This window comes from Nomia melanderi, chromosome 7, assembly GCF_051020985.1.
Source record: "Nomia melanderi isolate GNS246 chromosome 7, iyNomMela1, whole genome shotgun sequence".
NCBI lineage: Eukaryota > Metazoa > Arthropoda > Insecta > Hymenoptera > Halictidae > Nomia > Nomia melanderi.
In genome coordinates, this window is record NC_135005.1 from 9121270 (window position 1) to 9136440 (window position 15171).

General features: G+C 34.5%; 2 protein-coding genes across 5 annotated transcripts in view; both read right to left on the reverse strand.

Annotated features, from left to right (window-relative positions):
- LOC116424171 (UPF0489 protein C5orf22 homolog) overlaps positions 1-15171 on the reverse strand; it is a 749516-nt gene that overhangs the window by 521760 nt on the left and 212585 nt on the right. The window lies entirely within an intron of this gene.
- The window catches only part of LOC116433095 (UPF0489 protein C5orf22 homolog), a 476138-nt gene that overhangs the window by 8974 nt on the left and 451993 nt on the right, over positions 1-15171 (reverse strand). Inside the window, exon 4 of one of the 3 annotated variants that reach the window (XM_076369576.1) lies at positions 10822-11212. The exons of the other annotated variants lie outside the window; for them this stretch is intronic. Within the exon in view, the coding sequence (XP_076225691.1) occupies positions 10837-11212 (376 nt within the window). The 3' untranslated portion in view covers positions 10822-10836. Of the gene's footprint in view, positions 1-10821; positions 11213-15171 lie in introns of those variants that run through there. 3 annotated transcript variants of the gene reach the window in all.

Below are 15171 nucleotides of genomic sequence, written 5' to 3' on the forward strand. Positions count from 1 at the left end.
CGATTTACGAGCCGTGTCAACGATCGTACGAGATGCTCATTTTACGCTTTACATTTTCTTATCCGTGCACGTTTCAAGCAGTTTGCCGCAGCCAAGTGGACATTTTGAACGGATCTCAGTGAGACACGATCGAAAGCTGATTAAACTGATAATATCGACACTTCTAAATTTATTGTAATTGATATAATGTTATACAGGATGCATCTACGCATAGTAATATATAATTTGAATAATCTAAAATCAAGTTGCGATTTTGTGTTCGTGTTTAACTTATTACCACTTGAAATTTTTCGATAACGGTTTCGATAACGATTATTCAAAGTTAACTGATAAAATGTTGGTCAAAGAAGTCGTATAAAAACTATATACTACATAATATACAACATAGGTGTTGAGTTAGAAGTGCTGCATTGTGCAATACTTTACATCGATTACGACCTCTGAAATATAACTAAATTGATACGAAATGATATACGAGTAACCCAGCATGTACTTGACACACAGCAGGTATAGTATTTGCAATTCACCGAGAACATTCGATATCATACATGTCATCAGTGTTTCTTTCAGTCTTTGCTTTGAACCGTTTCCAACGTGGCTTAAATACAATGTTCTTTTCCTTTGCAACACAAGCCGGCATTAACTCGACACTTGAGTAACAGATGTTACGGATATTGTCTGCCGTGCTTCATAGGAGCACGAATGGCATTTGCGATTCGTGGTATGTACTGAGAATCATATATTCCATCCCTATGCCTTTCAGTGCGCATCTTTGCCATTATTTATCTCTCGTTCAGTGTTTCTTTAGTACAACGGCCGAATTTACTTAAACGCTTCATCTTCAACGACGTACCCCCTTCAAGACGAACATAATTATCATTCCTTCAGCGAAACAAAGGAGAACAGTGAGCAAACTAATAAAATAAGGTTAGTAGAGGTCGGCAAAGGTAAATAAACAAAATAATAAGATAAGGTCCATGACGTTTGCTTATGTTACATTCTTTAAATTATAGCGATATGTAATAATTATATTTTCTTCACAACGACGTAATATTATCATATAAGAAATTAAACATCTTGAAAACAATAAAATATCGAAGTTAAAAAAAGTTTAAACAATAATACCAACTTTTAGACTCCCCATAATTTAAGTCACTTTGTTCTATCCATCGACATCTTTTTTAGTTTAATTACGCTTTATGAAACGAGAATATTCAGCTGTAGGTTAATATTAAATCTGTTAATTATTATCTGTTTTATCAGTATGTTTGTATTAATTATAAGTCATATTGTGTTTCTCGTTAACTGAAAAATACGATGATGGAACTTCGCTGCACGTACAATAAGTAATGCAATTTTTACGAATTAATGATCCAAAAAGAGAAAGCAATGTACCTTACATTTTTATAGATAGAGTGATAAACGGTGTACGTATGAGTACACATGGGAGTTGAGTAATTTCTGTGAACGCACAAGGAGTGGTTTCTGGTATGATGACGAACGAAGCACTGAAACAGCATAAGCGTGAATAGCTTTGATCGGTAATCCTTTATGCAGTGTCTCTGAGTTAATAGCGTCGGCCACGCGAACTTTATTAATTAATTAACGAAATGCTGATTGCATTCTGATGAATTTACATCACGATTTCCTCTAACATCAACCGCATGCAATCTACCATATGTCAAATACAAGTATATATCTCTGCAATGGTATCGCCAAAGATTGGCAACATGATTATAGGAAGTAGTAGTCACGATTCTATGATTCGTTCAACCATGATTGCAGGGAGAAAATATTATTACAGTAATTTATAAACGCTTTTCCACGCTATAATATCATTGATGTCGAATTCAATCTATAATTATACATAAACAATAATTTTCAAAAATATATTACAATTCCTACACTTGGATTTGTTTAGTAAAATTCGAAAATCGTTGTTCGAATTTTAATCGAGTCAAGAAAAATTGAAACTTAATTATTTCATAATTAAATCTTAGGTTCTAAATGCGCAAATAGTGAAATATTTACTAGAAACAGGATTTACTGAATTTTTCTATAAATCTTTACTAATACTAATGACAGATTAATTTACTAATACTAATAAAAGAAAGTAAAATAACTAATATTACATAGTAAAACATTAGATTGCTAGTGCTAGTAATAGTTTATGCATAAGAAATCCAGCATTTTCTTTCACTTACACTAAATACTTAAAACCAGTTATTTCTTTTCACACACGCAACCCAATGAATAGTAGGAGGTGCTCGAAGTGGATCGGTTTCTCTTCCTGATTACAGACATCCAAGGGGATATCGCACTGGCGAACTTGAGAATCGCTGCGATTGCGTCGGCGACCGAGTCACAATGCTGAGAAAAATAAAGGGAAGAGGGAGGAGAGAAGGTGGAAGAGGTTAGAAGGAAAAGAAAAAGTGTCGCGTACACCGCAATTCCCACGGGGCGAGGACCTATTTAAACTACACGCCTCGTGAATGTAACTGGTGAAACCATGAGCATGGACCTTCTTAATACCGCCTCCCTTGTAATTTGGTCATAAGAAAGGAAGGCCTGGTTGTCCTCTAAGCCTCGGGTCGTTGCACGATCGCCTGGCCTCATTATAGTAAACACGCCATAGAAATAGTTGTCCTGTTAGGTGGCTGCGAAATGATCGATGGCGAGAACAGGCGCGGCAATGTTTCTCTTTTCCTCTTTAATTGTCTGCTGCAACGTATGCATTATGTATCTTCCTGCTAATTAACATGTTTCTGGCATATTTTCAGAGAGTGTAGCCTGAGGGATGTGATCAAATAAAAGTACTTCCGTATTACATAACTATGGTTTCCTATACAAATTGAAATGGATTTAATATCTGCCTGTAAAATGTTTGATCCAATAATTAATACTGTGCGTATTGTGTTACAGTGTACGTGTTATAGGGTATTCCTGAAGTGTAGGGTACAATTTAATTAACTGGTGGAATTTAGAAAGGAAATAAGAACTGTTCTACTAAAATATACATTACTGAATTCGTTGTTGTTTGAATATTGTGTCATTATAATTAATAATAATTTTCATAGAGAAAATGGAAGCTGGTGAATTCATGAGAAATATAATTATAGGGTAAATGTACATGTATCGTTGCATTTTTAGGTATCCAGTTAAGTTTTAATAGAAATAAAAACCAAGCATGAAAATATGTAATAGTTTTATTTAAAATTAGATTCTATTAGAAATATAAAGTAATACATTCATTTGCAAAGGTTTTAATGATTCTATAATTTTATTCACTGTTAGATCCACTGTTAAAAAATGCGTAATAATTGACGCATCTGTTAATAAATTTTGTTAACGAAAGGTATTAAATAATAATTTTAAATATTTATTGTGCGTGGAACATGATTTTTGGAAAGTCGAGAAGTATGCACAGCGATTATGACATAACAACTAGTAATACCGGTTTGTTAATTTCATTGGTAATACGCATGTGAAGGGGTGGCTAGGATGTTTACGATCAGCTTACACATCATTCTTCGTGCAGTATATACTATAATGAACAAAACGTGTACTTAGATTGTTCCACTACTTTCAGAAGATACGTTAATAATTTATGAAAAGAGAACTTGCGCCTATCTGGTTTTTTTTGTAAGTTTAATTACAGAGAAATTAGTATTATGTGGCTATAAGTTGAACGTGATGTATAATCGTAGGCGAAACTGGGGTCAAATAAATCCTTTATCTCTAAGGTGTACGTACACTTTATGTATCATATCATACCTTCTACTATGAATTATTCCGCGCGATGCATTAGCGATGAAAATATTTTGAATCTATATTCGTTAAATGCACCTTTATATAATAAAGAGTATACGAGGAAAAATGGTTAATGATAATTTATTAAAAAAATAGTTTCTCACAATTTGAATGTATGTTCAGGATTTAGAAAATAGCAATAAATAAGTGACACAGTAAACGAAATGGTAACATATAAAACTCAAAAGGACCAACTAAATTTCAATTCACAGAAACTATCCAGAAGGAAATCATATAGATTTCAAAGTAAAGCAAATAATAATTAATGACTGTAAACAGTTAAGTGTTCGAATCGAAACTAGTGTATATTCTAAATCCGTTAAACACTTTCAAGATAGTTTCAAAATACATTACTAACTCTGCGTCAATTAAATAATAATACTTCGAATAGCAACTAACAATATTTCTCAGAAATGAAACATCCAAGAAAATATATTCACAGTTAGAAACAATTTAAAACAAGTAAAACCAATTTACCAATTAACACCAATTCGATACATCCGCATTAATATACTCGCACAGTTACATTCAGTAAAATAAAAACGAAATAGTAAAAATGTGATTTTCCTTTTACCAATGGTTCCGTAAAAAACAAGTAATATTCAAAATGGTTAGGAATGTTCAACTGACAGTGCACATTAATTATTCTTCGCTAAATTCCAATAGCAGAAATGTCGCATGCAAAAACGAGTAATAAATAAAAGTGAACACGACGAGTCGTTGTGTGTGACGAGGATTGTCAGTAATTAAAGACGATAAACCAAAAACCGACTGAGAACCACTATACTCGCGCTAGAAGGCAACGAGCAAGTCTACGCCAGGTTGTTTACTACAAAGAAGGCAAGGCGTGTCGTTGAACCAGGGCTCTGGAGAGTAGCGAGCACAAGGCGGACCAGGCATGCCTCGCCGTTCGTCCGTGCTCTCCTCGCTTTCAGCAATACGTTCTTCACTTCTTTCCATCTTACACCCTTCCTTTCCCGCTTCCACAGCCTCCAGAAACCCCTGTTCCCATCTTTCATTGCAAAAGCTGCTGGTCAGATTCTAGTCTGTTAACCCCTTGACCGATGATGTATTAGATTCACGACGAAAATTTTAAACTGAATTTGTCAAATCTAAATATTATTTACATTTTTTCGAGTATAAATTAAATATTGCTTTTCTATTCATTGTAAATCGTTAACCTTTGGAGTAAACGTAGACATAAAATAAATATGAAGTTCTCTTCTTTCTTAAGGAATCAAGAATGAAGTCGCTTCATTAAGCATTTTGCAATAAATCGTAGGGCAAGGGGTTAATATCGCCCCATAGATAAAACAATAATTATTATATCCTTTTTCGAGCTTGAAAACGTTCACTATGCTCTTGTTCTATTCCAAAATACTAGTTACATTTTAATGATAGTTTCCATTAGTTTATACTAACCACTAAAATAATTACGATTATTTTTCCTTACTATGACATTTATGACCATACATTCCTTTTTTACTTTTGGAACTGTTCTTCGATTTGGAATGGCAGGTGTTAGCGAATATAGCGAGTAAAATAATTTATTTAACAAATAAATCATGAGATAACAGAAAATACCTATAAAAACGAATAAGTTTGTAATTATTTCGTTCAGTCCAACCAACTTAATTCCTTTATAGCATTAGAGTGAACATTTATACATTCTACATTTATTTAAAAAACGTTGCTATCCAGACGGTACTTATCAACCGTACCAGCCGTTATCTAAGAACAGCATTAGATCAAATACGAGCTGAGCAGAATTTAATAAAATCGTCTAGACGAGCAGTCTCGCCGAATTATAGGTAGACCAGCGTTATGTCCGAAATTATTTACTACGTCACGCGCTCTATGACACGGTATTTCGGCTACTCGTCCCCGAATACCATCAAAAGCTTCTACGCATCGTGGAAATTGAGGATGCGCCGCAGATTCGTACCCGGAATCGCGGCGTTCCATGATGTCTCCGTCAACAAGTGCAACGTACACGCAGATGGGCCGACTGGCAAGTTTCCAGGCCGTTTTCGTGCAACGACCATGATATCGTTCCCATAATTTTGCCCATCCTCCACGACTGTCGTACTGCTCTTCCTTCAGGTTCGAACGATTCGTTTCGATGCACGGATTCCCATTGCTAAATTTACGTTAAGTACAAGGGCTCTTGTTACGTATACCGGACAACCATTTTCGGCCAACCATGTGATAACGTATAAGCAGGAACGTTCACGGTAATTGGTGACCCAGGGGATCATGGGGTCCGTGCACGGTTAATTAGTTCCACGAATATGCGCAAGAAGGCACGCATCGGAATGATAAATATAGATGTCAATGAACGGACGTGGTTATATGTGCAATTCGATGCGTGGGATAAACAATTTGCAATTCTGAAGGTTCCTTTAAAAAAATGTTCCTCGTGGAAGCATACTAATATTGATATTTTTTTAACACTATACGTTTATAATACGTTATATGCGCAATTCGATGCGCGAGATAAATAATTTGTAATTCTAATTGTTCCTTTACAAAAATATATTCCTCGTGGAATCATGGTAATATTAATATTTTTTAATACTAATTTAGTTCTTTTATTTTGCAATTATTGGTATTTTCAGAGTATTCAATATCGAAAGTGACTTCGAAAATAAATAGTTTCGCTTAAATATTATAACGAATATCTGAAAAAATTGGAAAAAATGTATTGTTACAATCTTTCTAAGCATTAAATATCAACCACAATAAATGCTCGGTAGTTTTAATGTTAATATAGATGTGAAAATATGCCTGGTAACAACGTGAACTATCTTGTGATCAGATCATGGATCTTTATGCAAATTCACATAAATCATAATTTGTCCGGAAAAATAGTTTTGAAACAGAAATTGCTTCTCCTAATGAGATCTATTAAACGATGAAAACGTTATAAATCAAAAATATTAATAGTTTCTTTTAAGCTACATTTCTTTTGCTTACATTTTAAGTCGACAGTTTAAATGATTCAAAAACTTTCTTTCAGTAATTTCTTAAGTAATTTCCTTTCTTAATGAAAATAGAGTCTTCGTTATATTGCTATTTTATGTTCATAAAATGAGCTTTTGAGAATAAAAGAAAAAGTTGCTTTATGAATGTAGAAAAATTGTATGCATAAACAAATGTGGTACAGACATTCTATAAAACATCAACAGCACTTTCCCAAACCATTAAATAAAAGATTCACTTTATAACTTTTAGCCAGATGGAATAAAGTAAACAAGTAAGTACAACAGTAGCTTTAATCAATTCATACGAATGGGAGGAGATTTATATAAATATATCTGCGCGAGTCGTGTTCGGCAAAAACGAAAACAACCTCGCGATGGTACTAATGTTCGTTTTGGGTGGATTGCGATGAAGGTAAGCGATCTGGGCTCGACGTTGCGTGTTCTCATACGATTAAAAATCCTCATTAAAAATCGGAAAGTGATTGAAATCGATATCGACGCGAGTCAATCTGTACACGATGGAATTATAGTATTAAGCATCGATGTTCGGAGCTTTGGTAACTAATAATTCTTTGTAAACAGATTACGAAGAGAAATGAATATTGCCAAAATCGTTCCGTGTCGCGGTAACTTGTTATTACGTATCTTCATTTGTAACTTTCAAGGAAATCGTTTCTCGTGCTTGTACCAGAAATGAAAATTTATGGTAATTCATATGTTTGAAAATGTATCGTTGCATGTACGAGTATACCGTTTATGGATTACATAAAGTCAACTTAATAATGACTGACAGTATATCTGCATGGAGATATAACTTGCCTCTCAAAGCTGTTAACATCAGCTGTCACAATGCCTCTTGTATTATAACAGAACTAAATTTAAACTTTGCATATAATTGAAAACGCATTAGCATATTCTTAGTATAATTACGCCTAAGTGAAAATGTTTCAATTTAAAACATATGAGACGATTATTTGTTGAAGTAATTAGTTTAAGAAACGAAAAGTAGAAAGAATTGACAATATTATACACATGCAAGATTGATTAATCTTTTAAACTACTAAATAATTAACCCTTTGCACTCGAACTTTTTCTTCATTCATATTACCAACAACTCGAAGCAATTTCAGTGAAAAGATCATATTCACATATAAGTAAATGATATGCGCATTAAAAAAAAAGTCATTGTTGTGTGTTATTCTTTTTTTAATTGATTATGGATACAAATGTTATAATATATAAAAAAAAAAACAAAAAATTATAAAATTATTACACTTTGTAATCGTCCACGATGTGATACCTCTCGAAGTAATTGCCAATATGTAATCTTGGTTTTTCTATACGGGTATCACAAAAATAATGTGTCTGCCATCTTTCGCCCGGAATTTTTCTATTAAAACACACTACACAATCTTTCTTGGTTCCAGAACCTACGATGTGTAGGTGGTTGTTGAGCCTGCCCTCCGTATTTGGTGCCTAAATGGAGTCTCGAGATGTGCTGTTTTGTTGAAAATTCCCAACCAATTGGTCCACCGACAATTTTACAAATTTCAAATGTGACATTGGTTTTTCATTATTTATTTTCTTAACAGGAGTGTACAATATGTATGAGTTTACTGTACACATTTCCAAGAGCGGAATATCCTATACACAATAGTTTTTACGATTCGTCTTTGTCCTTATGTTATGAACTGAAAATTATTTGCATTGTCTCCATAGCGGAGCTCTCGAGTGCAAATGGGTTAAAATTTGAAAACATTTAAAAAGTTGAAGGAGTTATGTTTCTTGGATCTGTGGCAGATAATATGTGCAATGTAAATATAATTTTATGGACAACTCATTTTGTGTTTGTAACATGTTTATAACATATTTAGCAATTATAATGTATTACATAAATAAGAAGTAACAATATAATTTAATACAATTGCTTGTATACCAGGTACTCACGGAAATTCAATATTTTTCAAATGGGTTACACCTACTAAAACGAAAACAGATTTTAATAGTTTTCGTTTACGATAAATGTTTCAAAATTATAAGCGAAGCAGTGAATTTATATGCTGATAATTAAAACAAGTCCATAACGAGGTAATAGTAACCAGAGAAGTAACTAGTAACCAGAGAAGACATGAAAGGCTGTTGTAGAGGAAGAGGTTACTCCGTGACGGATCCAAATGACATTCGATCTCATCGTAGTACCTTAGACTATATACCGATGATCAACATCAGTGTTTGGATTACTTTTATTGTCAGTTAGTATCACTGAAAGTTCTATTGTTACCTTGGTGAGAACTATTTTTCATTCTAGAAAACCACCACAACTTTGATAACTTTCAGCCATAGGTTATTGTATTCATACAAAATCTTTTTATTAGATCAAGGTTAAAAACAACGTATTATTTCATTTAAAATACACCCTTTTACAATAATTCCATATGAAAAAATACTATTATTGACGTGATATAATGTTCTTGCCAATTAAATAAGATTAATCTGATATATTCTTCTTCTATCACTAATAATAGTCAAGTAATTCAAATTACTTCGGTTTTATGTACCTTATTCAACAGTAATCAGAAAAATATTTTATTTTATTAGGCGTAATTACCAATATTTACGTCGTACAATTGAAAATAAAACCGCAACACATCCTAGGCAAAAAGCTTAAAAGATATTTTTTAACTTTTTAACTATCCCCGATGTTCACTTCGTATTCTGTTAATGTTCTAATTAATAATGTACTCATTAATTAAAACAGGGGCCAAAGATTCTGCGAATTGTTGCCAACGAGAACTGAGTTTATTAGTATTCTCACAAAGCAATTATAGCGTTTTAAGGTTAATGATTCTTTGAAATGCAGTACCAGCGATTATCTGGTTATTAAAGCTTCTTAGCTGTAAAAATTAGTGAAATGATTGCAAAAAATGTAGTCATTAAGGGGAAAGGTCCGTTGGAGAAACAGGACGAGGAGAAGTTTTGTAGCTTTATTTGTATGATTTTTAATTATACACAAGCACAGAATGCCTATTATAAAATTTCTTACTCCTTCGGTTCTCTAACAACACGTATACGCAGTTATCATTTTGTTTAGATTTAAATCGTTGTAATGTATTCGAATGACCATCCCTAACCATTACTTCAGAAAGATTCATTAATTTCAGAACTCTAAGACTTCCTTCCTCATAGTTTACCTACTGGGATCTGAAAAATCGGAAATACTTATCGACTGAATTAACATTGTATAAATTATGTTATCGTTCACATATTAGTTGATCATATCATAAGCTCTTCATACGTATCAAATATTTTGAAATTATTCCCTTCTATAATGAATCAAAGTAATAGATTACCAGCATTAACAATATGTTTTCATTCCAGCAAACTATTAAATTGTCAAAACTTAACGTTAGAACTACCTCAGTCATCAAAACGACGGGTTTCAGTGTTCTTACTTCGTAATTATTGATATTTTAGCACTAAATTTACGGAACACGTAAATTTGACGGAAACTGAATACTTTAAATATTTAATTTCGTAACAATTTAAATCGATTTTGATTAATACAATTACGCGAATTTACATTATAATTCTCTGTTCTTGACACACCAATATCTGCCATCTATATGAACAAACATGTAGTCTTCTAAGAACAATAGAATAAAGTGTAAAATAAACGTCCGAAAATCTAGTGTTAAAAGTGTTAAATATGTGGAACGATTTGAAAGATAAATAGTTTCACCTGAATACTACAAAGAATAGGTAAATAAATTGAACAAATCTATTGTCACAATTTCTATAAGAATTACATACCAACATTGGTTACACTCCACTACCAGTCGAATCGCCTCTTCCCAATTCTTCTATGAAAACTCTAAAACTGCATCCAGTGAAATTTCAACCAACTTACAACTCATTTCGCACATTACGAAAATAGTTCCTTCACTAATATCTCTCAGAAACATTTATTATCTTTCGAATAATTTCAAATGTAGAAATCAGGAACAACCATGTCCTACTATTAAAAAGTAGAAGTTACAACACACTATCCAAGCTTTACGATTCCAAGCCGCAATCGACTCGATGAAGTTCTAAAATGAGCCCTATCGTGGTTTCTTCGATATCGCAATCCAGGTGGATGTCGCAAACCTCGGCAGGCGTGCGCCATCAGCAGCGGCTTGTCTTGTCGGCAGCGATCGGCCGCGTATTCAGGGCCCGAAGAGCCGAGTAATTTACGTTCCCGAGGATTTCGAATTCGATGAAACGAATGTATTCGGCCGGGCACACGAACGAGTACGTAACGAGTAGACCAGCAGGCTTTCGTGGTACACCGCGGCGGTGTATCTTCATGGACCGACGAATCCATCGTCTGTTGCGAGCGGGCCGAGTGGACCGGATTCCGGGCCGTGCATTGACCGTTGCTGTAATAAAGGGCAATCATCGGCGATTACACTGAGCTGGGTGCTGACTGGACGCGTGTGCGTTAACGTTTACACGCACTCGCGCGCCCCGAAGACCGGGTGCCATGTATGTTTGTAATTTTATGCCGTGTGGCCACGAATTTCTGGGCGGCGTGCATGTGTTGCAATTTTATCGTTTTGCCCGGATGAATTTGATGAACACATTTGCTTTTCGTTTCGTACGATTTGTGCGTTCCACGCCCGCCTCGGACGATTCTGTTAGTTCTGTTTATTTGCCGCGAACGCGCAGAACCGTTCGGGGGTGATTCGATCGAGAAGAAACGAAGTTTTTCGCTTAATCGTCAGGACCGCGTCGATGCTTGGGCACGCGTGTGGTCTGATTAACGCTAGAACTATCGTGTCTGTATAAATAACGGGTTTTAGCGCTTGAGAAGTGACTCTCGGCCACCATTAAAGTTGTAGCAAGATTATAGCCTTACGTACAAAACGAAACTTTGTGTAATGCATGAATATGTGAAGTACTGAAATATAGCTTTGTTTCATAATTTATGTATGTATCCGTTAATTAGTTAGACAGAATGTCGTCTTTTTTGTCTTACTGAAAAGTGTTGAGCATTTCTAATGGAAAACTTTTGAGTGCAAGGGGTTAGTTTTCGTATTTTGAAAGATTCAATAACCGAAAAGATTTTGAAAGTAAATATTTGAATATTATAATAATTATTTGAGGAGATTGAAAAAATGTATTGTTAGAATCTTTATAAGGATTAGATACCAACGTAAATAAATGCTCCGCAGTTTTCACGTTAAGCTTAACGATATCAATAATTAGTTGGAAAGCATTTTTACTAGTACAAGTATACATGAAACATATGTGCTGATCACAAGTGAGATCATTATTAGATGCCTTCCTTTTTTGTTAGCTTTTTGCTAAACAAGATCAGCATAAAACGTGTTGCATTTATTATCTATTTAATTATTTTGTGTTTCGCTGTTGACGGTGTTCGATCATTCTTAGGCAATACTAATTAACGTGTCCTCGTTAAAATGATATATTCATTCAATATAGACTTCGTACACTTTTACTTTCAGTGTGACTTTTGAAAGTATTATTGAAAGTATACTGTTTTAGATTCATTGAAAAGTAAATGATGGAAAGTATAACTTTCATACGTGAAAATATATTAGAAGACATAAATGTCCTGTAACCTAATAAACATATTTATTGATTGTAAAGTGCACGTGAATCTTATAATTAGACTTCGGATTTGATGCATTTATAGTAGATGTAGTTAAGGAAATTATACTAAAACGAAACCATTAATACAGGTAAACATATACTTTACGTACTCTAATACGTATCACAATTATTCGTTCAGATAGTAAAGTTTCATTTAATTTATTTTCGTATACTAGTCCATGCAAATGAGCTGCCACGAACATCTACCGTTTAACTATCGGATTAAATATCCTAGTACTAAAATTTATGTGAACGTTTCCTTAACCAAGTAAGTGGTAACGTTCGTCTGTTACATATTCATTACATTTTGTCAGGCACTCGATTTACGATACATTTCACAAACGGAGAATGTACATTTTGTCCACTTCTCGTTCGTAAATATTATAATATTCTTTGATTATTGGAAAGTAGAAATATTTTGTGAATTATTAATTACAACTATTTGATAAAAATTTATCCGATGCTATCTAATGCCTGGTTCCGATGAATATTTTTCTATCGTGAGTATCCACACGAGTTTACTTTCACAACTCGACCACGTTGAATTTGAAAAAGAAAATATGAAAAGACTGATTAATGTTAAATAAAGAAATATTTTTTGAATAGGAATTCATATTTCTTATATATCCTACATCTACAAATATCAAGTCGCATTCAAATATATAAATGTATATCTAAACAAGCTGTTACCCAACCAAACGATACATTCATCTAAAACCAACATCTTTATCAGAGTTACATAAAGAATCATAAAATACAAATGCAACCAGGTACAAAGTTTCATTCTTCGTTAAACATTCCACTTCCAACCGACGTCCACTCAAACACCTCCTACATTTCCCCACAACCTTTTATTCGTCCCCGATCGAATAAATATGTTTAAACCCTCTGATCCGAATCGTCAGTGGACCCACGCGAGTATTTCTGGTCGCGCCATTTATGCACCGACTATCCCGTGCATCCTGTAATTACCCCGAATAACGTAATACCAGACGAGTGCAAACATTAGCACGAGTTCTATGTATTTCCAATTAGGGGAATAAAATATACGCGTCGTTAATTATACCGCCGTGTACACACCTTACGCGTAGACCAGGGTCTGCGGCGCGTTCACCGGCAATCTGTCGATCGTGCCAGCCGATCCTGTCACCGTCTCTCACAGGATCGTCAATTTTCGGCGTACCTGATACGCTTTTACCGCGTCGCGCCGCGCCGCGCCAGCCGATATTAAATGTTTGCAGGCAATTTCGGCGTAATCGGTACCCGCGATCCCGTTTCCCAGTTATTACGGCCGTCCGGAGGCTGACGTGTCCCACGCCAAGGATATCCACGCGGGGTGGACGTCGATCGTTATTAAAATGTTCCTTCCAACGCCTTCGTGAAGCTAACCGAACTTTTGTACCAGACGCGAGACGCGATGGAAATAAACAGTGGTACTCGGAACGTGAAGAATGTATTTTCCGGTCTGTTGTCTGTTGAATTTTTGAAGTTCAACCATGCTTTTGGAGACGACTTTCAAACCCTTCAGGCCTGACGCACATTATGATGTATGTTGTTTTAGTTCTTCAATATCTGGCAAAATATTAACATTAGATTATTAACGGATATTTGTTGTACAGTTCGTTCTATCGGGGTTAGAAACATTGATATTTATTCATTTAAATTGTGGACATTAGATAATTACAGATATTTAACGAATAATGGTTATAAAATTCAATGTGAATCAGTGTACATTTATAATTGAAAGAAATTGCATGACTAATCTGAGAAATCTATATATAAAGTAAATAGATTTTAATTTCGAAGTACCATAGCATATTATAACTCTTTTAAAAAGATAAGAACTAAACAAGTAATTGAACATTCTAAGATTGTAGTCTGGAATCAATCAAAATTAATAAAGGGAATCGTAAAAATTAATAACTAAAAGACGTATCAACTTTCATATACCTTAATAGTTTCTTCCGGTAATGTTATCAATGCTGAGAATACATGAAATATTTTCGAACGATCGTACACTGAAGAATGTAAAACAGTGTAACGTCGAATTTTTATTGACCATACCGATGATAATAAAGTCACCGTATAATAAGCGAAGGTAATTATATTTTCATTTGCTAGAAGTGAATTCGAAGTAAGTGGTTTCAGGCGTGATCGCAATCGTACCGCATCTATTTCGATAATTCATCCGATAGTCACGAATGCCGTCGGTTCATAATGCGTAGATCCCTTATCGCATGCGAGTGTAATGCATCCTTCCATTTCTTTTTTTTTTTTCGACGATACAATCGTGCCGAGTGATTGCCGTCGGGTTAGGTTTTAATTCTTCCCACCGGTCGATGGGATAAAATATAATTATTATTGCATCTACACCGAGATACACAATCTATTATACCAGTACATTCAATTGAAATGCACGACATTTCATGGTAATTACGTCGAGGGTAATACGGTCCGCAGAGTGGACCGACCAGTTTATGCGCGTACATCCAACCATCGTCGAATGTCTCGTGTCCTAAGGTTCTGAGCTTAATGCATATCTCTTAATACGTCCCTGATATCGACCATAAACGTTGTCAAGGTATTAAAGAAAATACGTCTACGCAGCATTTTCTTCGAGGAAACATTCAGTATTATACGGTGGTGGACAGTGCACACTTATACCGAGGCGAGTCTGAATAGATTCAGCATTTAGTGCCCTGTGTTTAACACTTAATACTGA